The sequence below is a fragment of the Vicugna pacos genome, chromosome 35, assembly GCF_048564905.1.
Source record: "Vicugna pacos chromosome 35, VicPac4, whole genome shotgun sequence".
NCBI classification, from domain to species: Eukaryota; Metazoa; Chordata; class Mammalia; order Artiodactyla; family Camelidae; genus Vicugna; species Vicugna pacos.
This window is the reverse complement of record NC_133021.1, coordinates 5,292,638-5,320,090: the sequence shown is the minus strand read 5'-3', so window position 1 is coordinate 5,320,090 and position 27,453 is coordinate 5,292,638. Positions and strand designations below refer to the sequence as shown.

At 40.8% G+C, this 27,453-nt stretch overlaps 1 protein-coding gene across 4 annotated transcripts; it reads right to left on the bottom strand.

Annotated features, from left to right (window-relative positions):
• Positions 1-321: 321 nt before the first annotated feature.
• LOC116277076 (methyl-CpG-binding domain protein 3-like 1) lies at positions 322-27,453 on the bottom strand. 4 transcript variants are annotated; one of them, XM_072955097.1, is made up of 10 exons: positions 27,362-27,453; positions 23,812-23,934; positions 21,995-22,111; positions 20,667-20,792; positions 20,304-20,339; positions 19,430-19,525; positions 8,210-8,406; positions 5,512-5,580; positions 5,205-5,268; positions 322-807 (listed from the first exon to the last, which is right to left on the bottom strand). In XM_072955097.1, exons 7-10 carry the CDS (start codon positions 8,284-8,286, stop codon positions 790-792), a joined length of 228 nt encoding a protein of 75 aa, XP_072811198.1. In that variant the 5' UTR covers positions 8,287-8,406; positions 19,430-19,525; positions 20,304-20,339; positions 20,667-20,792; positions 21,995-22,111; positions 23,812-23,934; positions 27,362-27,453; the 3' UTR covers positions 322-789. The 4 variants fall into 4 exon arrangements, with proteins under 4 accessions (XP_072811198.1, XP_072811197.1, XP_072811196.1 ...); XM_072955096.1 differs by lacking the exon at positions 322-807 and adding an exon at positions 1,036-1,326; XM_072955095.1 differs by lacking the exon at positions 322-807 and adding an exon at positions 1,335-3,076.

Below are 27,453 nucleotides of genomic sequence, written 5' to 3'. Positions count from 1 at the left end.
GACAGATGTTCACTAAACTGACTGTGGTCATCACTTCATAAGTCAAATCGTTGTGCTGCACACCTTAAACTTACATGGTGCTGCTTGTCAATTATATCTCAATAAAACTGGAAGTAAAAATAAAAACAAAATGGAAGTAAAACCTAAAAAGAAGAAAAATTAAGATAAAGACTCCCACATTCCTGGGGTTTTGGTCTGCCTGTGAACGTTCCTTCAGTCTCCACGTCTGGGGAGTTCTGAAAGGCTGTCTGTGCTCCTGGCCCACGTGAAGTGAACCAGTAAAGAATGCACATCATGAGGAAGCGATGTGAAGCCCCCAAAACATAAAAGGAGTCATGAGGAAAAGAAAAAAAATCAGTGTGGCTAAATAATGATTGGTTTTAAAACAAGACGTTAAAATACATTCTTTTTTAACATTTTTTATTGATTTATAATCATTTTACAATGTTGTATCAAATTCCAGTGTAGAGCACAATTTTTCAGTTATACATGAACATATATTCATTGTCACATTTTTTTCCTCCGGGAGCTACCATAAGATCTTGTATATATTTCCCTGTGCTATACAGTATAATCTTGTTTATCTATTCTACAATTTTGAAATCCCAGTCTATCCCTTCCCACCCTCTGCCCCCTTGGCAACCACAAGTTTGTATTCTATGTCTATGAGTCTATTTCTGTTTTGTATTTGTGCTTTGTGTTTTTTTTTCTTTTAGATTCCACATACGAGCGATTTCATATGGTATTTTTCTTTCTCTTTCTGGCTTACTTCGCTTAGAATGACATTCTTCAGGAGCATCTGTGTTGCTGCAAATGGTAAAAAGACATTCTAACTAAAGTTCTGGATGATTACCACATGGTAGAGAAGATACAATTTTATTTTATTTTTTATTGTTTTATGTATTTTAAAATTTTGGGGGGGTGAGGTCACTAGGTTTGTTTGTTTGTTTTTTAATGGAAGTTCTGGGGATTGAACCCAGGACTTCATGCACACTAAGCAAGCACTCTACCACTTGAGCTATGCCCTCCCTCCCCAAGAAGATTCCATTTTAATATAACTCGGTTTAGGGAAGAAGATATACATATAGTCTTATTTTTTTTTAACACATCTCTCCAAGAAACTGATAAATCCATCAGGCAAAAGTAAGTAATGATGAAGAGAATCTGACTAGAACAACCCACGTGACCAGGCAAATAGACAAATGGATACAACCAAGCTCAGGCTTCTTGTTAGATTAATGATGCTGCAAATAGTCTCTCTCGGTAGCATGGGTCCCCCCAGTGGCATGTCGATTTTCATGAATCAAACTTCAAACACATACAGATCTACGAAAAAAGGGAAAGTCTGGCCTTTCATTACATGCAACAAACCCCAGAAAAATAGAAATAGATATCTTACTTGAGAACACAGATATAAAATCCGTTCAAACCCATTGAAATGTTTTGGGATCTATTGCGGAATATCACCTCAAACGAATAACCCATTCTGACTAGGTAGCTGGTGCTCTGTAACTGTGAGGGCCACAACCTGATCAATCCCATGACTTTGGTAACTGTTAACTTTAAAACACAGATAAATAACATACTAATTGAACAGAAATGAAACAACAACACAGAGGTAAGATCATCTTTCTCTCCCCGCCTGAAACTCAATTTCTTACCCCAGAAAGCCCTGTCTTTGTTTTCTATGTTACATAAATGAGTTTACAATAAAGGAAAGTATTAGTATACCTTTTTTTTCTCTTTTAAAGTATAGTTGTTGTTTAAATTTTTTTATTAGCATATCTTAAAGTTTCACAAACTCAAAGCAAGAACGCTGCAAAGAGACATGAATAAAGCGCCATGCGGAATTTCATTGGCACCATCATCTCTCCTTGTTGTGGTGTTTGTCAGGACGTCCTTCTTGGCCCCTCATTCTCTCTGCCTTGCTTGCCAGTCTGTCTGCAGTCAGTGCTATTGCCAGTCTCTCTCTTGCTGTCTTCACTTTCCTTTCCTGATCACTGATCTCCTCCTCAGTGACCAGACACTGTCTGCAGAGGAGCTGCGGGATGCCCAGACCAGCTCCTGGAGTCATCTCTGACAAATCTGAACACTGGGCAGGAGTGGGGCTGGGGTTGGGACCGCCTGTGTGCACCCCTGGCAGGGATTCACCAGTGCCTCTTGGTACAAGTTTTTGCAAGGCTTTGGCAAGATCCAGAGGACTCAATGGTTCTCCTGTGCTGCTGCACGCCTGGAGTCCTTGCAGTCTCCTCTGCCAGCACAGCTGCTGGGGGGTGTCCAGTGTTTCCTCCTCATGACAGCATCTGACCTCATTGCCAGGGTGGGATGTGATTCTAGTAAGTGGTCTCTTGAATATGTAAGTGGACATCCTCAAAGGGATGGAGATGTTTAAACCTGGCTTCGGTTGGAACTGTTTTCCCCAGTCACGATACTTCCTCTGCAAAGTCTTCACCATGGGAAATCCAAAATCATCTGCATCTACTGGAAAGCATCCACAATGCCTGGAAGTTTAACTTTCTTTGTATGTGCTGGCATGTTTACTTTCTTATTTTTTTCCAAAGTCTGTTTCAGGTGTTCTCCAATTTCCTTTTTCCTTCACACACACATCCTGTTCCTTAACTTGTCGGGTATCTCACAGAGAAGCTGCTAACTACTAGGTGGAAATTTTACCCCAGTAGTTGCGAGATCTGCAAATATCTCTAAGATTCCATTGTTCCCAAATTTCTTCTGATTATATTGACACAAACTTCTTTTCTTTCTCCTCCAGTGGTGATCTGGTCCTCATCCCTTCATCCTTCTTAGTAAATTCATGATCCTGACACAAAACCTCGGTATTTTCAACCTCTCCTTTTCTACTGAATCTTTCCATCAGCATTTAAATACCTTCAGATCTCTCCAAACTCCACAGAAACCTGTCACCTCATGTTCCTGGGGCTCTCAGCCACCATTCTTCCACTCCTGAGTTGTGAACCACTGAGAAAGGTCATTTGATTGTGTGTCTCTGTCATCTCACCTCCAACCTCCTCAGACCTCCCCACCCTTCCGTCGGACTTCACCATTGTTTGGGGGTTTCCACCTGGTAAGGGCACAATCACCACTTTGTTACTAGGCCAAACATGGAACTTCTCATTATTCACCTGACAGGATCTTTAAGTGGAAAATGGTTAAGTATGTTTGGAACAATTGAGACATGTGAATCGCATTTTACAGCTGTGAATCTTACAAAAATCTAAATATGGAGTAGGTATATTGGATACAATTCCCCTTAGAAAGTAAGGCTGTGCTGTAAGTGAGAAGCACAAGATGGGTTTTGGGAGCTCAATACCAGAAAGGGAATATAAACTATGTCATTAGTCATTTTTACATTGATTGCGTTCAGAAATTAAATAACATCCTTGGCTGTAACGGACAATGAAAAAATATATATAATATAAATATTAGGATTTGTTCTAGTGCTGAGAAAAACGTCCTGGGTGCGTTGATAGGGACTGCACGAAATCTGTAGTTGCCTTGGGTGGGCAGTATGGCCATTTTGTTGAGTACTATGCTGGCTGTGGGTTTGTCCTAAGTAGCTTTTATTATGTTGAGCTATGTTCCCTCTATAACCCCTTTGGTAAAAGAGTTTTTTGGTTTTTTTTTTTAATCATGAGTAGATGTTGCATTTTATCAAATGCCTTTTTTTTGGCATCTGTTGAGATGATCGTGATTTTTGTCCATTCCCTCATTGATGTGGTATCACGTTGATTGACTTGTGTCTGTTGAACCATCCTTGTGTGAATCTGACTTGATGATGGTGTATGATCTTTTTTTATGTGCTGTTGGATACTGTATGCTAATATTTCGTTGAGGACTTTTGCATCTGTGTTCATCAGTGATATTGGCCTGTAATTTTTTTTAGTAGTGTGTTTGGTTTTGGTGTCAGGGTGATGGTGGCTTCACAGAATGAGTTTGAGAGTGTTCCCTCCTCTTCAGTCTTTTATTTTTAGTGGGGGAAGGTAATTAGGTTATTTATGTAATGGCAGTACTGGAGATTGAACCCAGGACCTCGTGCATGCGAGGCATGAGCTCTACCACTGAGCTGTATCCCCCCCCCCTTTAGTCTTTTGGAAGAGTTTGTGAAGGGTTGATTTGAGCTCTTCTTTTGTATGTTTGCTAGAATTCCCCAGTGGAAGCCTTCTGGTCCTGGACTTTGGTTTGCAGGGAGTTTTTTAAATCACAGATTCTATTTCACTTCTGCTGATCTGTCTGTTCAAATTATGTATTTCTTCTTGATTCAGTTTTGGTGTGCTTTATGCTTCTAGTTCACGGCATTTTCCTAGGGTTTTTTGCATTTCTGTGGTATTGGTTGTAATTCCTCTTTCATTTCTTGAGCCAAGAGATTAAATCCTTAACTGTAGAACTTTAAATACCTCCTGACACTGTTTTCACTAACGCAATAGTGATAATAAGCATGGTTTGAAATGCTGCAGTAATTCTGGATACTGGGAAAAATCTAAATACATAAGAGCATTATTTAGTTTTATTTCATTTGGGTTTTCAAACAGATAAGGAACCAAAATATTTAATAATACTATTTAGAAATATTAGAAGCTGGTAAAAATATAATAAATAAAGCTTCACATAAAAAGAAGCACATGATTAGATAAAAACAGGAATGAAAATTCACCAATCTCAGGGCCAAAAATATAAAACAAAACAACAAAGACACCAGGCTATTAAAACTCAGCCAGTATTTACAAGTTTTTTCCTCCCATTCTTTTCAGTGTCCCTTTAACACCAGTATCAGTGAAACTTGGTATTAATAACACTCTCACATGGAATAAGTTCTTTGAGTTTATAAATAATCTCTTATAGTTCAGCTAGAGTTACTAGTATGATTTGTAAGTCTCACTAGGTTTAGTAAATATTATATAAATACTAAAGGCTTTGATCTCTTCAGTGAATTTCAGTTTTAATATTAAACAAGGAAACAAAAGCAAGTTCTTTTCTGAATTCAGTTTCTCTACCTGGACGTGTAAATGTATGGAGGCGGCTTTACACAGTGTCATAAAGAACGGCTCTGCAAATAACTGACCCTTAAATAACCATGACAGTATCAGAACATGCGGAGCACACGTTTCGTTTAATTGCTTTCACAGCAGAGGCACTGCTGGGACATTAGTGAACAGAAGCCAGGAGGACTTCAGCACAGAGTCCTTTCTTACCATTGGCAACACAGAGGCTTTGATCTTCGAGTTCCTCGTTTGTTCCAGACAGTAAAGAAGAGTTCTGAAAATAAACAGTTACCGGATTTTTCACTTAATTCAGCCTCTGATATACACATAAGCATTTCTAAAACTCAAGTTTTGTGCATTTCTCATCGTTAGACTATATTTCACAGTACATGGCATTTTTCAAAATACTATTTAGAGATTTTACCAGTGCAGCGCTCACCGCCCCAGAGAAGGGCACAGCATACTGAGAACTGTTTTCTGATCAGAAAGTGCACGTCGCCCCCGCCCCCTGACTCACTGTGATATCTGCTGGTGCTGGCGGACCTCCCAGAGAACACGCTCACCCTCAGCACCGGACACCAGGGCCCTGCACACAAAGGTAGCCGCCAACACATGGCAGGGGAAGTGCGCTCCCTAACCCTCCCCAAAGTCAAGCCTCCTGTTCTTCTGGGAAGATGTTTTCCTCTCATTAATACTAAGGTGTCAAACGGCTGCACTTAGATTACCCTCTGCTCCTGCTGGGTCTCAGCTCCCCTGGACCAGCTCTATGAGAGACTTTGGAACTGAGTATTCGGGACATCAGCTGCTGATTAGAGATGGCGACAGACAGAAAATGGCGTGCTGCAGGCACTCCTGCCACCTGAGTGGGCCTTGACAGTGTCAGTGAGCCTGTAATTTTTATGAACAAAAAATTTTTCTTCTAGCTTCTGCACAGAGCTTGTTTATAAAGATGATACTCTAATTTACACACCAGAGTGGGCCTCTCAGAACCCTCTGGCTGAGGCAGTCCAGGTCTGTCTTCTGCATCTCACTGCCTTTAGAACAGCCAGAGCACAAAGGTATTCAAGAGATGAAAGGGATACACACGGTCTGGAGCTTTTTCAGTTTACTTGAAGCATCAATGTGATCTCTGTCTGGCCTGCCTGATCGTTGATGGCAGCCATGCCTTCCAAAGATCCTACTCACTTTTGCCCATTAATCCTGGACTAATGCAAGCTGCTCAGAGTCCCTGGTCGAGGCTGAGGTCTCCTGCCCGCTACTGAGGGCCGCCCTGCCGTCCTAAGAAAAGCACCCCCCCCCCTTCTCCAGCAGCTCCGCTGAAATCCCACTCCAGTTCCTACCTCTCCGGGAGCTGCACGCAGCTGCACCTGGCGCTGATCAGCAGGGAGGTTGCTGAACAGCCCCCTGCCCTCCCCAGCCCTGACTGTCAGGCTCTCAGATCACTGGCAGTCCTCGAGCTGTGTGCTGTCTCTCCATCGTAGGAGCCGCAAGTCTGCCAGCTACTTAGATTTCAGCAAAGTAAAATTAAATAAAAAAACTTAACCTCTAGATTCTCAGCCCTACCAGCCACATTTCAAGAGCTCAGTAGCTGTGGGTGGCTCACAGCACCCGTCCTGGAGGGCCCAGGTACAGAACACGTCCGTTACCACAAGGGAGTCTTGGGGAGCGGGCTGTGGTTGCCCGGGAAGAGGTGTCTGGGAGGAACATCAACGTGAAGCCAAGACAGACTGTCTATTTTTTGGGCCCCCCTCTGCCAGTGGCTTTAAGATTCAGATTAAAAAAATAAAAAAATCAGCCGCAACCATTTGTATATGGGCTGAGGTATTAGTTGACTTCCCTTAAAACATCAAGTAGAAGCATAGTGATGTCCACACGGGCTGCATGTCCAAGTGACCTCTAGAGTCTGCTTTAACTGGGGCCGAGAGCGCGTGGTCTTTAGAGCACCCCAGGGGGGTCTCACTTTGTGGACAGGCTTGAAAGTCAGCACTGCTGTAGCACACACATTAGCTCATTTAATCAGATTATCACATAACATAAATTCTACCCAGTGTCATCTGGACAGTGCACAGAAGCAGACAGACGCGGCACTGATGGGGGCGGGCTGCCGTGCCGAACTAAAACTCATGTGGGAAAAGTGATTCCACAAAGAAGCATAAAATTTACATTGCTCACAATCCAGGTAGTGGCAACTTAGCCACAATTCTCTTTCCTGCGTATGTTCTCTCCAAAACCTTGACAAAAGTTATTAATACATTTCATTTTTATATAATCTCTGGGATCTTTGGAAGCTTCAGAAAATAATGTCATCAGGGAAGGATTACTGTTTATTTTCTTGACTGATACTTCATGCTCAATTCATGATTTCTTTTTATGTATGTTGTACATATTTTTACTGCTGTGTAAAGTATAAATATCTGTATAGTGAGAGATTATAGGGGATAACCACTATTTCATTCATTTTATTCTACTTTATATTATATTGTCTTTGTAGAAATCCAGTATTTCCTTATTCAATGTTGATACACAACAGAACTCCGAAATACTTAGGTTAGTATTGTTCATTGCTCTAATTCCTGCTGCGGCAACGTAACATTCAAGGTACAAAAGGATTCTATGTAAGTTTAAAATGCCTGTGTCAGTAATAACCCAAACTGGATTTAAGGCAGTCCCATCTAATGCTACTTACGCTTTCCAGAGCACAGTCCAACTGTGGTTAGAAACACCTTTATCATTATGAACATTACCAATAATGCTGATTTTCATATTAATAAAATATGTAACGTATATTTATTACAATTGTAAGACTGATGTTAGTAACTGTGCTGTTAACACTGATAGGCAAGACTCACAGTTACCACTCCCATCACTTGTGTTTGCACCCCTTCAGACTTGCTCTCACGTGTCAGTGAGGTTCCTGTCACGAGGCATTTATGTTTCCTTCCTTTCCTTTTTGACGTTGGTCGTGCAGTGTTTGAACAGTACCATCTTGAATCGGGAGTATTTTCATCGTTTGAAATTTAGAAAACAGCTGTAGGGAGGAGGGTACAGTGGCGCGCAGTGGTAGAGCACGTGCTTAGCATGCATGCAGTCCTGGGTTCCATCCTCAGCGTCTTAATTAAAAATATCAATAAACCTACACTCTCCCCTAACAAAAGACGACTGTGATACTTTCAAAATTAGAAAAAAGGAAAAGCAGTTCAAACATTCAAACTCACCTGCTACCGATCAGAGCACTCCATGGGCAGCGGCACCTCCCGCTGCCGTTCAGGACGCACCGTGGGCTCCAGGCCATGTTGTTTTCGTAAGGCTTCCACTCCCGCAGTTTCACTACTGTCTCCACAAATCTGCTCGTTGTTTATTTATCCTCAGAAGTGTGGGCGGGGTAGAGGTTTTTGGGCAGCTGTACGTGGCACTTTAAAGGAAAGTTATTGTGGGATTAAAAAAAGTAGTTTTATCAAACTTATGGTGACCAAAGGGGAAAGTGGGGCCATGGGTATAAATCAGGAGCTCGGGATTAACAGACACACACTACTGTATATAAAATAGATGAACAGCAAGGACCTACTGCACAGCACAGGGAACTAGATTCAATATCCTACATACATGTATTCATGTATTCTGTTTAAGGTTCTTTTCCATTATAGGTTATTTTAAGTGTGTATAACTGAATTACTTTGCTGTACACCTCAAACTAACACGTTGTAAATCAACTATACCGCAATTTAAAAAATGCCACAAAAGTTTAATTTCATTATAGTTGACACAATCTTTATATGAAAAACACTGTCAAATATGAGTATTAACAATAGAAATGGAAAAGGAGTACTTAGGTCTGACTCCCTGTTTGCACAGAAACGGTTCACATCACAGTACCCGGAGAGCTTGTTAAGGCCGGTTAGTGGGCTTGAACCAACATACAGCTTCTGTTTCAGTAGATCTGAGATGGGGTCCACAAATGTGTATTTCTAATAGGTTTCCAATTAATGCCCAAGCTGCTAGTCCAGAGACCACACCTTGAGAAGCACTGGCAGAGGAATTTAAAAGGTTCAAATTCACTAGAATTTCGTTTTTTAGAATACATAAAATGTACATGCATAATATATCTACAGTTCTTCAAAAAAAAAGTTTTAAATGAAAATCAATTTCTGAGCTGCAAAAGAAAGGTATCAAAAGAAATCCGCGCAGCTCTTCTGAGGAGAGGACTCCTCTGTGAGCTCATGGGGTCCAGAGTGGACGACACATGGCTGTCGACACCAGGGACGTTTGCTGCGACACTGTAACCAGATTGCAAACTGGAAACCAGCAAAGTGCCAGTTACACAAAGGCCCAGTTACACAAACGTTGAAATGCACAAATACAAAGGACTGGAAAGGAATTAGGCTGCTTTGGATGTGCTGATCCGGAAAGATTTTCGAGATTTATTATTATGCTTTGAAAAATAAAGGAGTAAAAATAATGCATGATTTCTTTGAATACACAACAATAAAGGCGGAGGGCCAGGAGCCCCGTGCTCGCCTCCCACGTGGAAGCAACCGGCACAACAAACCAATGAGAACAGCCCCAGGGAGCTCCACTCAAAGAAAAGCAGCAGAGACTCGGAGGCGCTCAGAATCCAAGGGTGGCTGCACTAGGAAGTGTAGGAAGCACTTCCCCTGAGTCAGCTCGTCCTCCAGCCCAAGGTGGCCCCTGTGGGGAAAGGAGAGGTCCCCAGCAGCCTCACCGCCATGGGAGACCCCCACAGCTGCACCGAGGCTCGTCCTGAGCTGACCAGGCTGCCTGGAGTCCCTCTTACCATCCCCCTCCCCCATCACTCCCCAGGGCAGGTGCTGTCCCTGTCCCTGTGCTGAAGACCTGCCCCCAGGACCCACCTGCTGGCATGTCCCATTCTCTGAGGTTGAGAACACATAGCGCCTCTCCACCTGTGAAACCAGAGGGGCTGCCGCTGCTCTGAGACCCACCCCAGGGCCATTACGAGGCCAAGCTCCTGCTGCTCTGCACTCCACGTTCTGGCTCGAATGGGTCATCACCTAGATGCCCTGCTGCTGCTCTGTGACTGCCAGAGCTGTGACCTTGACCCACCATCCCCAGGTCACGCTGCTACTGCACCTGCTCGTGGGGCCCAAGCCATCACCACCACCCTGTCACCCCACAGCCCGTGCTGTTGACCTAGGCCTCATTTCCGCAGGAGAACTGCACACACCCACATCTCAGATGCCAGACCAGACAACAGCAGCACAAGAAAGACAACAGGCCAGTCCTTGACAGACAAACACAGACATTCTTAACCAAATACTAGCAAATAGAATTCAAGAGAACATCCAAAGGATTATACACCATGATCAAATGCAATTTATCCCTGAGATGCAAGGAAATCAATGAATGTGATATGCCCCATTGACAACATTAAGGATAAAAATCTCAATAGATGAAGAAAAAATCTGACATATTTCAACACCACTCATGGTAAAATCTCTCAAGTTCGACATATAGAAGGAATGTACCTAATAAAGGCCACATGTGACTTCCGGGCAAGATGGCGGAGTAGAAGGACGCTTGTAAGTCACCCTCTCCCACAAATACACCAAGACCCACATCTACAGACCGACTCAGCCAACCAGAGCACCTGCGGAACTCCAACAGAACATCGCCCTCTTCAAAAGATAAAGACGCCAAAAATCTGGTAGGAGAAAAGGAAAAAAGAAAGAACAAAAGGCAAAGCAGCACGGGACGGGTCCCGCGGGGAGGGAGCGGCAAAGGAGGACTGGCGCTCGCTCGCTGGGTCTCCCCTCTCCAACTGAGAGGCCGGCGGGACGGAGGGGGAGCCTCCGAGGCTCGGATCTGTACAGAGCAGCCCTTGTCTGACAGAACTAAGTTAAACGGGCACAGAGCGTCCCCCTGACACCCAGCCTGAGACGCGGGCCGGCAGCGGCGGGCAGGGCCAGGCTGCACAAGCTGGGCGGAGGACGGGGGCGGCTGCACGGAGGCAGCTCCAGGGGACTGCAAGGCGCTGGGCGCCGGGGCTGTGGGTGTACAGGACAGAACAACCTGGGCCCTCCATAAAACAGCAAGGTTGATGTGCTCTCGGGGGAAGGGTGCATACCCCCATCTCTGAAAACCCGCGGAAACTTTTCAGGGGAAGAGGGGCGGGGCCCAGGCAGAGCCGCCATATTCTCCGGCGCTGAGCACCCAGGCGGGGGCAGAGGCGAAACCTGCGTCCGCACCGAAGGGCTTAGCAGCCTCAAGGGCCAGACTGAGACGGGCCTACAGCCCTGGGCAGATAGGACCCTTCCATTCTGGTCCCCCAGAGAACTTGCTCCACAAAGACAAACAAGCAGCGGGGTCTTGGCTCGGAGCAGGGACGAGGCTGCCCCTGGGTCTTCCCCGAGCCCACACGCGGAGCGCGACCAGGGCGGAGTGCGACCCGGGCGGAGCGCCGACCGGGGCGGAGCGCCGACCAGGTAGGAGCGCGACCAGGGCGGAGCGCCGGCCAGGGCGGAGCGCCGGCGCAGAGCGCGCAGCCGCACAGAGCAGCGGAGCTACCGACAGCGCAGGCGGGGGGAGAGCGCCCCCCCCCCCCCCGCCTGTCGGGCAGGAACACAACCCCTGACCGAGGTGCTGGGAGGGGGCACGACCCGCCCTCCTGCCTGGCCAGTCTGCAACATCTGACTGCGGCATCCGGAGGGGCAGTGACCTGCCCGCCCGCAGCAGAGGACAGCTGCACCTGACCCCGTGTTAGGAGGAGGCGCGATCAGCTTGCCAACAGGTGCTGGGAGCAGCACAGAAGAGGGCGCCAACGGAGGGCCTATGAAAACAAGCTGAGCTTCCAAAACAGGACGAAGACAGAAGGACTTCACATTAAAAGCACACAGACTCTAGGAGAACACCGACAACCCCCTTTTTTTTGGTTTTTGTTTTTGTTTTTTTTTAATCTGTTTTTACCTGTTCTATTTTCAATTACTCTCTTAATTTTTACTTCTTAATTCATTTCTATTTCTCTTGGGTTTTGATGTCCTGTTATTGATTAGACACAGGCTTCAAACACATATATTCATCTCCCCACCCCACCCCCCCTTTTTTTTAAGGGTTTTAAAAGGACGTCGCCACCCGATTAATACTCTGCTTCAACCCGCTCTTCTATTATTCATTATACATTGTTTTCAAACCCTCTTTCTCCCTTCTTTTAAAAATCTTTCTCTCTCTCTCTCTCTTTTTTTCTCTTTTTTTCTTTTTTCTTTTTTTTCCCCTAAGTTCTATTCCTAAATAGGCATTAGATAGATAAAATCCTTAAGATCCAAAATAGACAACTGATACTCCATAAACCACAGTGCCAGAGAGGTATGAGCAAGATGAAGAAGCAGAGAAACCTTTCCCAATTAAAGGAGCAAGAGGAATCCCCTGAAAGAAAGCTCAATGAAATAGACATCGATAGCCTACTAGATCAAGATTTCAAAAAAGGAGTGATCAAATTGCTGAAGGAATTAAAAGAGATAATGCTTAGAGAAATAAAATATGTCAAAAATGAAATTGAAGCTATAAAGAAGAGCCAAGCAAAATGGGAAAACTCAATGACAGAGATGAGGAATGATCTAACAGCTGTGCAAAACCGACTAGTTAATGCAGAGGAACGAATTAGTGATCTAGAAGACAGGGCAACAGAAAGCACCCATTCAGAAGAACTACAAGATAAGAAAATAAAAAATAATGATAATAGCATAAGGGACCTATGGGATAATATAAAGCGTCCCAATCTTCGCATAATAGGGGTCCCAGAAGGGGAAGAAGGATCAAAGGGAATTGAAAACGTTTTTGAAGAAATCATGACTGAAAACTTCCCAAACTTAAAGAAGGAATCAGATATACAAGTACAGGAAGCTCAGAGGGTCCCAAACAGGAAGAACCCAAATAGACCCACACCAAGACATATCATAATCAAGATGGCCAGAGTCGAGGATAAAGAAATGATTCTAAAGGCAGCAAGAGAAAAGCAAAGAGTGAACTACAAGGGAACCCCCATAAGGCTCTCAGCTGATTTCTCTACACAAACACTACAGGCCAGAAGGGAGTGGCAACATATATTCAAAGCCCTGAATGAAAAAAAGATGCAGCCTAGGATACTTTATCCAGCAAGGCTATCCTTTAGGATAGAAGGAGAAATAAAGAGTTTCACAGACAAAAAAAAGCTGCAGGAGTTTAGCAACACTAAACCCATGCTAAAAGAAATATTGAAAGGGCTATTCTAAATAGAAAAGCAGCAGGATGCTACAGAAATCAGAAACGTACAACTGGAAAGGTGATAACTCATGAATTACAAATAAAGAAAACATGAATTATAAAAGAAGACATACAAATCACTGAGAGTGGGAGAGGGAGGCAGGGAAATATAGAATTTTTTTCTTTCTTTTTAAAATTTTTTTAACAGTAGGATGGGTTTGAGATCATGTTATTATCAGTTTATTAAAAACGGGTATAGGTTAATATATTTATAAAAAAGGGTAACCACAAGTCAAAAATTTACAAGGGAGTCACAAAAATTAAATAAAATCCATGATAATACAAAGGAAAATTACCAAACCACAAAAGGAAGAAGAAAGGAACAAAGAGGATATACCAATTCAACTGCAAAGATAAGTTCAAAATGGCAATAAACACACATCTATCATTAAATACTGTAAATGTTAATGGACTAAATGCTCCAGTCAAAAGACATAGAGTGGCAGAGTGGATAATAAAGCAAGAACCTTCAATATGCTGCATACAAGAGACCCACTTTAGGGAGAAGGACACATATAGATTGAGAGTGAAAGGATGGAAAAGGATATTCCATGCAAATGGAAAAGCCAAAAAAGCAGGTGTTGCAGTACTGATTTCAGACAAAATAGACTTTAAAACAAAGGCCATAAAGAAAGATAAAGAAGGACATTTTATAATGATTAAAGGAGTGATACAAGATGAAGATATTACACTCGTTAATATATATGCACCCAATATAGGAGCACATAAGTACATACAAGAATTACTAACAGAGATAAAGGGAATACAATCATAGTTGGAGATTTTAACACTGCATTAACATCACTAGACAGATCTTCCAGACAGAAAATAAACAAGGCAACAGAGAAATTAAATACTACAATAGAAAAACTAGATTTGGTGGATATTTTCAGAGCTTTACACCCCCCAAAAATAGAATACACATTCTTTTCAAGTGCACATGGAACATTTTCCAGGATCGATCATGTACTTGGACACAAAAGAAACCTCAACAAATTTAAGAAGATAGAAATTATCTCAAGCATCTTTACTGACCACAATGCCATGAAACTGGAAATCAACAACAGAGAAACAAAGGAGAAAAAAAGAAAAGCATGGAGATTAAACAATATGTTATTGAAAAAACAATGGATCAATGAGGAAATCAAAGCGGAAATTAAAAAATACCTTGAGACAAATGATAATGAAAGCACAACCACTCAAAACCTATGGGACACAGCAAAGGCAGTGCTAAGAGGGAAGTTTATAGCGATACAGGCCTTTCTCAAAAAAGAAGAACAATCTCAAATAAACAAGTTAACCCACCACCTCAATGAATTAGAAAAAGAAGAACAAAAAGCCCCAAAAAGCAGCAGAAGGAAGGAAATAATAAAGATCAGAGAGGAATTAAATACAATAGAGATTAACAAGACCATAGAAAAAATCAACCAAACCAAAAGTTGGTTTTTTGAAAAAGGAAATAAAATCGACAAACCTCTGGCCAAACTCACAAAGAAGAAAAAAGAGAGAGCACAAATTAGCAAAATAAGAAAGGAAAATGGAGAAATTACAACAAACAAAATAGAAATACAAAATATCATACGAGAATATTATGAAAAACTATATGGAACCAAACTGGATAACCTAGAGGAGATGGACAAGTTTCTGGAAACATACTGCCCACCAAAACTGAATCAAGAAGAAACTGAACACTTGAACAATCTGATCACTAGAAAGGAAGTAGAAATAGCAATTAAAAACCTCCCTAGATATAAAAGTCCAGGACCGGACGGCTTCACCGTGGAATTCTACGAAACATACAAAGAAGAACTCATACCAGTCCTTCTCAAACTCTTCCAGACGATTGAAAAGGAGGGAATACTCCCAAACTCATTCTATGAAGCCATCATCACCCTGATACCAAAACCAGGCAAAGACACTACAAAAAAAGAGAATTATAGGCCAATATCACTGAAGAACATAGACGCCAAAATCCTCACCAAAATTTTAGCAAATAGAATCCAACAACACATAAAAAAGATTATACATTATGACCAAGTGGGGTTCATCCCAGGGACACAAGGCTGGTTCAACATACGCAAATCAATCAATGTAATACATCACACCAACAAGAGAAAGGACAAAAACCACATGATCATCTCAATCGATGCAGAAAAAGCATTTGATAAAATTCAACACCCATTTATGATAAAAACTCTCGCCAAAGTGGGTATAGAGGGAACATATCTCAACATAATAAAAGCTATATATGACAAACCTATAGCCAGCATAGTTCTCAACGGTGAAAAACTCAAAAGCTTCCCACTAAAATCTGGGACAAGACAAGGATGCCCACTATCACCACTCCTATTCAATATAGTCCTGGAAGTCCTAGCCACAGCAATCAGGCAAGAGAAAGAAATAAAAGGGATCCAAATTGGAAAAGAAGAGGTAAAAGTGTCATTATATGCTGACGACATGTTACTATATATAGAAAACCCTAAAAGGTCCACAAAAAAGCTACTAGAGCTGATCGAAGAATTCAGCAAGGTAGCAGGTTACAAAATTAATGTTCAAAAATCAGTTGCCGTTCTTTACACTAACGATAAATCAACAGAAAAAGAAAGTAAAGAAACAATCCCCTTTAAAATAGCACCCAAAGTAATAAAATATCTGGGAATAAATCTAACCAAGGAGGGGAAAGAATTATACACAGAAAACTATAAACCATTGATGAAGGAAATTAAAGAAGACTTTAAAAAATGGAAAGATATTCCATGCTCCTGGATTGGAAGAATCAATATTGTTAAAATGGTCACACTGCCCAAGGCAATCTACAGATTTAATGCAATCCCTATCCAATTACCCAGGACATATTTCACAATACTAGAACAAATCATAATGAAATTTATATGGAGCCATCAAAGACCGAGAATTGCTAAAGCATTACTGAAGAGAAAGAAAGAGGCTGGAGGAATAACTCTCCCAGACTTCAGACAATACTATAGAGCTACAGTCATCAAGACAGCATGGCATTGGTACCAAAACAGACATATGGACCAATGGAACAGAATAGAGAGCCCAGAAATGAACCCACAAACTTTTGGTCAACTCATCTTCGACAAAGGAGGCAAGAATATACAATGGAACAAAGACAGTCTCTTCAGCAAATGGTGTTGGGAAAACTGGACAGCAGCATGTAAAACAATGAAGCTAGAACACACCCTTACACCATATACAAAAATCAACTCAAAATGGATTAAAGACTTAAACATAAGACAAGATACAATAAACCTCCTAGAGGAAAACATAGGCAAAACATTATCTGACATACATTTCAAAAATTTTCTCCTAGAAGAAATAAAAGCAAGAATAAACAAATGGGACCTAATGAAACTTACAAGCTTCTGCAGAGAAAAGGAAACCAGAAATAAAACAAGAAGAAAACCTACGGAATGGGAGAAAATTTTTGCAAGTGAAACCGACAAAGGCTTGATCTCCAAAATATATAAGCAACTCATACGACTCAATAAGAAAAAAATAAACAACCCAATCCAAAAATGGGCAGAAGACCTAAACAAGCAATTCTCCAAGGAAGACATACAAATGATCAAAAAACACATGAAAAAATGTTCAATATCACTAATTATCAGAGAAATGCAAATCAAAACTACAATGAGGTATCACCTCACACCAGTCAGAATGGCCATCATTCAAAAATCCAAAAATGACAAATGCTGGAGAGGCTGTGGAGAAAGGGGAACCCTCCTACACTGCTGGTGGGAATGCAGTTTGGTGCAGCCACTATGGAAAACAGTGTGGAGATTCCTCAAAAGACTAGGAATAGACTTACCATATGACCCAGGAATCCCACTCCTGGGCTTGTACCCAGAAGGAAATCTACTTCAGGATGACACCTGCACCCCAATGTTCATAGCAGCACTATTTACAATAGCCAAAACATGGAAACAACCTAAATGTCCATCAACAGGTGACTGGATAAAGAAGAGGTGGTATATTTATACAATGGAATACTACTCAGCCATAAAAACCGACAACATAATGCCATTTGCAGCAACATGGATGCTCCTAGAGAATGTCATTCTAAGTGAAGTAAGCCAGAAAGAGAAAGAAAAATACCATATGAGATCGCTCATATGTGGAATCTAAAAAACAAAAACAAACAAACAAACAAAAACAAAGCATAAATACAGGACAGAAATAGACTCATGGACAGAGAATACAGACTTGTGGTTACGGGGGGGGGGGAAGAGGGTGGGAAGGGATAGACTGGGATTTCAAAATTGTACAATAGATAAACAAGATTACACTGTATAGCACAGGGAAATATACACAAAATGTTATGATAAATCACAGAGAAAAAAATGTGACAATGAGTGTGTATATGTCCATGTATGACTGAAAAATTGTACTGAACACTGGAATTTGACACAACACTGTAAAATGATTATGAATCAATAAAAATGTAAAAAAAAAAATAAAGGCCACATGTGACAAGCTCACATATAACATACTCAGTTAGGTTCAAAGTTAAGAACTTTTCATCTCAGATCAGGAACAAGACAAGATGTCCATGCTCACCATTTCTACTCAGAACAGTACTGGAAGTTCCAGTCATAGCAGTCAGAGAAGAACAAGGAAAGGCGCCCAAGTCAGAAAAGAAGAAGTGAAGTGTAGCTGTTTTCAGGTGATACAATCTTACACAGAAAACCCAAAAGACTCCACACACACACACACAGTCAGAACCAACAAATTCAATAAAGTTGCAGGATACAAAATCAAAATTCAGAAATCAGTTGAATTCTTATACACTAACAATGAGTCATCTGCGAGAGAAAATGAGAAAAAAATCCACTTTGCAATACCATGAAAACACAATACTTAGGAATAAATTTAAGCAAAAACTATCTTAAAAATTATAAGACATTAATGAAAGAAATTAGACACAAATAAATGTAAGATATCTTGTATTCTTAAATTAGAAGAATTACTATTGTGAAAATGTCTACACAAAGCCATCAAAAGATGCTCAACATTGCTAATTTTTAGAGAAATGCAAACCAAAAGCAATGAGGTATCAACTCTCACGTATCAGAATGACTATCTAATCAAAGTCTACAAATAACAAATGTTGGCGAGGTCATGGAGAAAAGGAAACCACTGTACACCACTGGTGGGAATGTCTGTTGCTGCAGCCACTATGGAAAACAGTACAGAAGGTTCTTTAAAAACTAAAAATAGAACTACCGTATGACCCAGCAGCCTCCCGGGTGTACATTCAGGAAAAACGGAAACACTAATTTGAAAAGACATGTGCACCCCAGGGTTCACAGCAGCACTAATTACAACAGCCAAGACATGGGTGCAACACACATGCCCACCAACAGAGGACTGGGTTAGCTAAATGTGGCATGTGTGTGTGTGTAATGGGCTACTACTCAGCCGTAAGAAAGAATACTGTCTCGTGCAGCAACATGGATTCACTTGGAGAATACTGCGTTTAGTGAACTAAGTCAGACAAGGAAAAACATGGTATCACATGTAGAATCTGAAAAATGATACAAATAAACGTATATACGAAACAAATGGCTCATATACAGAAAACAAACTTGTGGTTATCAAAGGGGAGAGGGAAGGGGGTACAAATTAGGGTTGTGGGATTAACAGATACAAACTACCATGTATAAAATAGATAAGCAACAAGGATATACTGTATAGCACAGGGAATTATCTTGTAATAAACTATAATGGAAAATAATCTGCAAAAATAATGAATCACTATACTGTACATCTGAAAGTAACAGAATATTGTAGATCAACTATACATCAATAAAAGAAATGGAAATGTCTATCAGTCGAGAAACGGTTAAATCAGTTACAGCACATTCATATTACAGAATATCATGCAGCAACTTAAAGGTGTGAGAAATAAAAGACCTATGTCAATTTACCTGGATCAGAGGTAAGGAAGATCCATGTACATATAAATAAGAAAAAAAGAGACAGATGGACAGATAAGAAGAAAGGCTTGGAAAAATTTACCTGGCTCATGGTTGTCTGTCTGGAGGAGGGCCCATAGGTTTTAGGCGACTGGGAAATGTGGTCGCTGGAACCACGGTATGAGGTTTTATTTCGTACAGCTTTGTATGGCAAGGATTCTTTACCTTTATAGATAGGTTTTGCAGCTGTAGAGATCATAGCAGGCAGAGTATCTTTAAGTTCAACCTTTTTTTCCCCTGAGGTCAATTTTTTTTGATGCCCTAAGAAAAGGAGACTAGTTTCATTAAATTATTCTAGAAATGACCTCCTTTCAACTTTTAGAAACTTAAAATCTTATTAATCCACTTCTAAAGTACAGCTTCTGTATATTTTTCAATAATTTACATAAAGCAGTTTTATTAACCCAGATATTTTCTCTGGTTTTCTGTTGCTGGGTATTTGGTATTTATAAACATAAAAAGTAAGAGTATAAATGAAGAAAAAGAAATAACAAAAATTATATAATATGTTAGAGACAGAGCTTTTTAAATAGTAGGTCAGTAAAAAGAAAAAATACTTAAGCAATCCAATCAATAAATTCTCAAAGTTTTTAATCCGTAAATGAGACAGCATACCTTAAAGAAAAGTCTGTATTCCTACAGTGAAAAAATCTAGAGCTAGAATAGAGGGGGGTATGCTAAAGAAATGCTATTTTAAAGAGACATATTTTGAGCACTGTCAGAAACAAAACTATGTAATAATGACAACAAGTTCAATATGCTCACTTGGAGAAAAATACATTAAAATAAAAAGCAGAATGTGGAGAATTTAGATGGCACTTTCTCAAAGTTAATAGAAAAACTTACATTAATGTGTTTAGTTTTCACAATATATAGCTCACAGAGACATAAGGCATGATTATACACCGCCACTGGAGAAGTGGGTAAGAAACGGGGTCTGCAAATGAGTTCTTAAATGTTAGTAGATTAGATGGTTGGGAGATGGTAATGAAAGGAACGGAAGAAAATGAACATAATATTTATTTTCCTTCACACTTACCCTCATGTTTAGTCTTTCTGTTGGTCTTGCCTGGGACTGGACAAAAGAGAGATACATAAATATAAGGAAGAGGAATAAGATGGGTTTGTGTCAGTCATTTGCAGGACCTGTGACAGCGTGGGAGACAGAAAGGTTGAGAACAAACTGGTTCCGACTCAGCAGTGGGGAAGGGGGAGCTGCGCTAGACACTGCTCATTTGCCGAGAAGGCACGTGTGTCAGACGAGCTTCATTCAGAGTTTAGTTTCACTGATATTTTGCTAAACTGGTTATGTGGCTAAAGCTAGTAAAATCTGATTATTTTCATATAATTAAATCTTTAGTCATTAAAAAACCATACCATACACTAAGAATATTAGAAATACCTGAATGTCCTTTGTCCGGTGAAGGAAGCTGCTTGGTTTTATAAGCACTCGGTCCAGCCCCCAATGCTCTGTGAAGTGGTTTTGGATGTCCAGTCACAGGGGGTGAAAAGTACTCGGAAGGTTCTTCTAGAAATATTTAGAAAATATGCTAGCTGTAAGATGGATCACATTGATAACTAGTTTTATTTTTAATACTCACACAATAAGTTAGTGGCCAATAAAAATAAAATTTAGAAAATTAATGAAAATTCTTGGAGATAAGTAAAATAAAAAAGATATAGACTTAGAAGGACCATTTGGGGATCAGAGCTAAGGGAAAAAGCAAATCACAGAAGGCTTCATAAGACCCCATTTCTGTGAAATATCCAGTGCAGGCAAATTTCATAGAGACAGAAATTGGTGTAGTGGTTGCCTCGGGCTGGGGGACTAGGAGGACCAGAGGACAGAAGGCAGTGGGATTGTTTTCAAAGTGATGAAAGTAAAAATTTGCAAAAAAGAATTTTATACCCAGGAAACCTATCATTCAAAGACCAAAGATGAAACGAAGGCATTTCCAGATTAAAAAAGAAGAGACTTTGTTTTTATACTACCAGCCAAGTGTTAAAAGGCCGAGACAAAATGACACCAGATAGTAACTCAAATCCACATGAAGAAATAAAAAAGCACCTTACAGGTCATTATACAGGTAGATGTAAATGACAATGTAATTTCTTCTCTCTTATGCAGCAGCCCTTTTAAGCATAAAACTATTGCTAGATGTATAAAATAAAACTCAATTTTACTTCTACATAAGAGCATTGAATAATTCAAAAACTAAATTAGGGAAACAATTTTGTTTGCAATAGCATCAAAAATAATAGTAATAAACTTAACAGAGGGGCATGGCTTGTACTAAAAGTTACAAAATGCTGCTGAGGGAAATTAAAAGAAATCTAAATAAAGAAGTAAATTCAATGCTGATAGACTAGCGGAATAGTATTCCATTGTGTGGAGAGAGTGTGTGGAGAGAGAGAGAGAGAGAGGGAGGGAGAGAGAGAGTGTGTGTGTGTGTGTGTGTGTTTTGTGGCAAGTCACATCATAGGAGCTGCCTCTCAAATGACTACAGATCACAAGGCTGTGGTCTTTGGCACTGATGCCAAATACTGTATCAAAAGGCTACTATTATACTGCCAGGAAAAAAGGGTAAATTAAAGCCATTTCATGTTCAGGCTTGCAAGGATTTATCTACGATATTTCTGAACAAAAAGTAAGACATAAAAAGAAACTATACTATAATAACTATTCTAAGAAATCACACACTACTTTACACCTTTCTCTGTAATGTTTACCTTCATTGTTGAAGGGCGCTAAGTGAATCACTCTTGTTGTGTATTTACTTGCTGTGTTGTGCCTGGTATACAGATCTTGATGTGAGAATGCGTTTTTGTTTTCAAGTAAATTCATACCTAAAATAAAATTTAAAAAGAAAAATTACATGATAATTTCACATCAAATTCCTTTCCAACTTGGATGCCTATTGCATATTTCTCCCCAGTTTCACTGAGAAGTAACTGACATACATGGCTGTGTAAGTTCAAGGTGTGCAGCAGGAGGGCTCAGCTTACATGTATTGTGCAATGGTTACCACAATAGACTGAGGTAACATCCATCGTCTCATATAAACACAACAAAAAGAAACAATAAAAAAACAGAAAAAATGTTTTGCCTGTTAGGAGATTTACTGCCAGAATTTACTCTCTTAATAACTTTCCTATATATTGTATCATCTCTCTGATATATCCAATTCTTCACAGTCATTTAGACAGCCTTCCCCCATCTGGTTGAGAAAAATTCTCTTGTAGAGGAAGGTTCTTTTATAGCATTTTGATGTGGTGTTTTTAGTACCTGCAAACACAGATGTACAAGGGCACTTCGGGGGTGAATTAGAGTGATCAGCAGCAGAGCCCTCACTGTGTGTTTTTAACCTGATGTGGAGGGTGGCACACTGATGAACACTTTCCATTCTTAGCATCTTCCTTAATTTTGACCCTTTTTCCCAACCCTGTAATACTCTGAAGCAGAATATTCACTTCTTCCTTTCTTCTGTGCACTACATTTAGAAGGACGCGTGTACAGGAGTCACTTCAGAGATCAGAGCTCCACGTGTGCAATGCTGGCCTCCCCTCCCCCCAGTCAGTCAGTGCTCGCTAGACTTACTTTTCATAAGCCTTACTTACTTGTGAAAGTAACAGGTGCAGTTGTAGAACACTCCCATTTAAACAAAGATTGTAAACCTCCTAATGTACTTAACCAGTGGCTAGAGAGTAAACTAAAGCCACAGGCCAAGAGGTTGTACGTGAGAAAATAAATATTGCTGACATAATTTATTTAGAAACTATGACTCTAAGCTAGCCATTCATATTTGTCGAGTAAGAGTAAAGTCTGGGGAGGGTATTTAAATCACTAAAAATCAAAGCCTTAAGGCGCGTTAAGGTCATGGGTCCTCACTGTCATGTTTACATGTGTTCTTGAGCTTATTTTCATGAAAGCATCAAGGCTACACCGTTTGCATGAAGGTATTTTGGTAAACTTTAGTATCCAATGTCAATACCATTCTGGATGCAGGCAGTAGAGGTAGCACATACCTCACATGACCTCTTGAGTTCCAACAACTAAAACGCAGATTAAAAAATACATTTTAAAAAAGTATTGCTGAGATGGCATAAAAATACACTCTAGCGACCAAAAAGGAAGTAAAAGTATTTAAATTGGGAGTTTGTGCTAGAAAGGAGTGGGTGTGTGCATGTGCGCACATTTTTTATAAGCCTGGCTGACCTGCAGTAATGTGGGCAGTGGGGGAGAAGACAAGGTGGGAAACTCCACAATAAAGACAAATAAAAAATAAAGGAGGCACAATCAAGCAGTTTAAAATAAAATACCCCTGAACAGGACTTCAGTATGTACTGCTGGTGGCCGCCTATGACAGAAGCTGAGCGGAGGGACGCGATGGTAACAGCGCGGAGAAACATCGGAGTGTTGTCTTTTTTAAGTTAGTGCTACGTATTTTCTGAGTGTTTAAAATATTTCCTAAAGACTAAACTTTAAAAAGCATACTACAAAAAGTATTCTCAATAGTCAGATATTTATTTTATATCATATCTTTTACCCTGACTGTCAACAGGTGAAACACTGATCTTGTTTGTTGAAAATTTAGCTGGTGCAATGGGCCAAGTAAAAAGATCTGCTTGATACTGTGGGGACGTATCTTTGTCTTCAAATAAATTCACACCTAAAATAAAAAAGAAAAATACCACAAAGACATGGTCACTATGTGCACACTACTCCCCAGCCTCTGTAATTTAGTCTTCATTTCTGTGACTGTGAATTCTGCTTCCCACATGAGGATGGGGTGGCCACTTTATCACTCCAGTTTGTACGAACAATTCCTTCATTTTTGCTTCGTTTTCTTTGTTCTGCAGTCTGACTCAGCATCTTACTTAATTTGGATCTTTAATCCAACCATATTTCACCTTAAACAAGAATATCCATGTCTGTATTTGACCTGTACTCTCCTTTCAATTCCTTTTGTCTTAGTAATTTATATTGCTCAAATTTTATTCAGAGCATTCAATTATAAACTCACCCTTAATAAATAACTATAAAATGATTAAACTAATTTTGTTGTTAAAAGGCATGACATTGTGTTTGGCTGTAAGTGGGAGCACTTTACCGCCGTGACTAAGGCTGTTGCTCAGAACTGACAAGGACCCCATTAATAAGCAACAATGAAGCAAAAGTAACTGGAAAAACCTAGACAACAATACTCTACAAATTAAAGACATGGAAAAATGGCTTATTGTAACAGATCAAATTTGTCAGAGTAAAACACAAAACAGATTTAACTGCTTGGTTCAAACAATTTCATTTTTACATCACCAGCTTTTCCCCCATTAAAAGCCGCTGGAGTAAATAATTTTTATATGATTCATTTTTAACAATACTTTTTTCAGGAACAAAACTGAGGATGTAATAAAATAAAGCATTCAAAAGCAAAGCTTCAGAACTCTTGCCTTAATCTTAAATTTCAGTGAAAACACACATGTGGGTGTTTGTATCTGAACATTCAGTTACTTTCAAATTCTAGCTTTCAACATCAATTCTGCAGAAAGTTCATAACTACAGTACTTCTTGCATCAAACAGAAATGTATCTACACTGCTACTATTAGGACTAATGCGGTAACTGTGAATTGTGCAGCTCGGCTAGAAAACGCCACTCTAATACAGACACCATTACCTGCCAACCTAATTATGCAGAGGTAACTGGTAAGCAGTGAAGCAGCCCTCTTGTACTGCACACCACCTAGCCTTTTCGCTTTTGCAAATTCAAAGCAACATTCCTTTCTAAGCCAGCAAAGACAGTGAATAGAATGGCAGCTGGAAATATAAATCAAGAATATTCCAGAGTCATTTTGCATTAGATTTGGTGGATTACTTTCCAAATGGATGAGTTTAAGAACTAAGTAATATCTAGCTAAATTTCCATTGATAGTAAATACTAGAGTTTAACTAAATAGAAGAGGAAATTCATGAACATTTCTGATCATTAACACTAACATATAGTTACTGCTGTCACTAACGATGCACAGTTAACTAGATCCCAGAGACAGCACAGAGCATAAATGTTAAACTTGAAAAATTCCTGTTATTACCAGGGTGATTCTTAAATTGTGTCTTGATTTCATCAACCATTGCCCCTCTTCCAACAGTATCTGTCACATGTTCTATGAAAGTCTCTAAGGACATAAAACAGGTTTTAAAACACTCTCTGAGGTGACATCAGTGCACACGTCTGTCTGTCTGTGTGTGTGCGTAGTGCTGGCTTAATTAGTACTCGTTACTGCAGATGAAGAGTTACAATGATGCATATCTGGACTGCAGAATCAGAAGCCTTAGCACCGGAAGGGCTGCTAGCCGTCATGTCAGCCTCATGACCCTGAAGCTGCAGGTGTTCTGTGATGTGATTGAGAACGTGTATCAGGACAACTAAAAACTAAGCACAAGTGGATGCCCCATTAATTCCATAACCAGTGCTCTTATACACAATGCTGTCTCTCATACGATGTTAAGGGTCTTGGGGAGTTCATGTGATCAGCAGTAGCACCACCGCTGGGACTGCATCCCACTCCGTTTGAGTTTTTATGATGTGATTTGAACATTTCAATGGATTTAGAAACAAATAACTACGTCAAATCAGAGGAAAAATACACAAAAGTTATTAAAGAAAAATTCAAATTGAAAAGGGATAAGTAAAGAATGTTGATTACAGAAGGGCATGTACCAGAGGCTGGAAACCTACCCTGAACCCAGCACTATTAGGCGGCTCTTACTTTCCAGTAACGGCTGAGACCAGGACTAGGTGTAAAAGATTACACTATGAACTCTGGAGCCAAAATACACGTCAAAATTCAAAAAGAGGTGGGAATCAGCTTGGGTATCGTCACCAAAACGATCCACAAAACTTACAGTTGGAAAGAACAAGTTTCAGTAAGTGCGTCACAATATTTTGTGAGAGTGACATGAGCTACGGCGACGCACAATGAGAGGTATCAGCGGTATGACCGAGGCTCTGGTTCCCCTCCACCTGGTACAGGGGAGAATGGAAGGCCTCTTTGCAATAAGCACGCAAAGATGCTTCTATCAGCAAGGAAGCATGAAGAAGAGCATTTCACAGCAGACAGAATTAAGGACGAGAAAAAAAAAAAGAAACGTGCTAATCTAGAAAGAATCACAGTCACCCTCCTTCACGACACCCCACCCCCACCGCCTAAGTTACTTTCCAGCCTGCTCTCCTGGACTCCCTAGGACATGTCTGCACTGCACTGCTTCTTTGCCTGTCTCCTGTTTGGGGGGTGAATTCGGGCATCTGAGAGGACGCCCTGCAGGAAAGCAGCACGCAGGGCGCCCTCCCCTCGGGGGCTGGCTGCTGCCTGACTGCGACGTGGTGACGAGGCTCCCGCAGGGCCTGCCGCACTGAGTCTCCTTCTGGGCGGTGAGAAGCTAGCGGCGCTGCTCTGCGGGCACCGCCGTGTGCGCTGGACGACAGCTGTTTTCCTTCTGACTGTCCCTTTCCCCCGTTCTTCTGGTAAGCTCTCTGCCTCCTCTCACTTCACACCAAAGATCAAGACGAAGTGTGTCGGCCTGTTACGTCGGACAAGGGGCGGGAGCGTGTGAACCACATGACAAGACTGAGGACGTCTACTTCCCCTGCGCTACTGGCAACGTGCCCGATACTTTAATTGTGCAGAGGGAGCTCGTAATTAGTGAAGGAACTGTCTGCTAAATCCCTCTTTCAGTCTCATTCATAAGCTAGCCTTTCTGTCTGTGCAAATACAAAGCAGCTATCCCTCTACCCCGAAAACACAGTGATTAGAACCACATCTGACATGCTTCCGTCAAGCACATTCCAACCTCACCACGGCACTGAATGTCTGAGGCTCATGTTTTAAATGAAGGAGTCCTGAAACGTACGCCCTGTAGTTAATCTCCCATTGATGGTAACTGCTGGAGCTCCACTGATCACAGCAGGGAATTTAGGACGACAGTGTACCGTGTAATACCACCACACAGGTGCTGTAACCACTGAAGACTCAGACTTTAAGAAACTCTAGAGAAGATAAACAAACCAGAAAGATACTTGCAGTGTCTTTGTTCTTACCAAGATGACTCTTGGACTGCGTCTTGACTTCACCCTTTCGTAGACCTTTTCCGACAGCACCTGGGAAGCGCTCTGTATCGGTCTCTACAGAA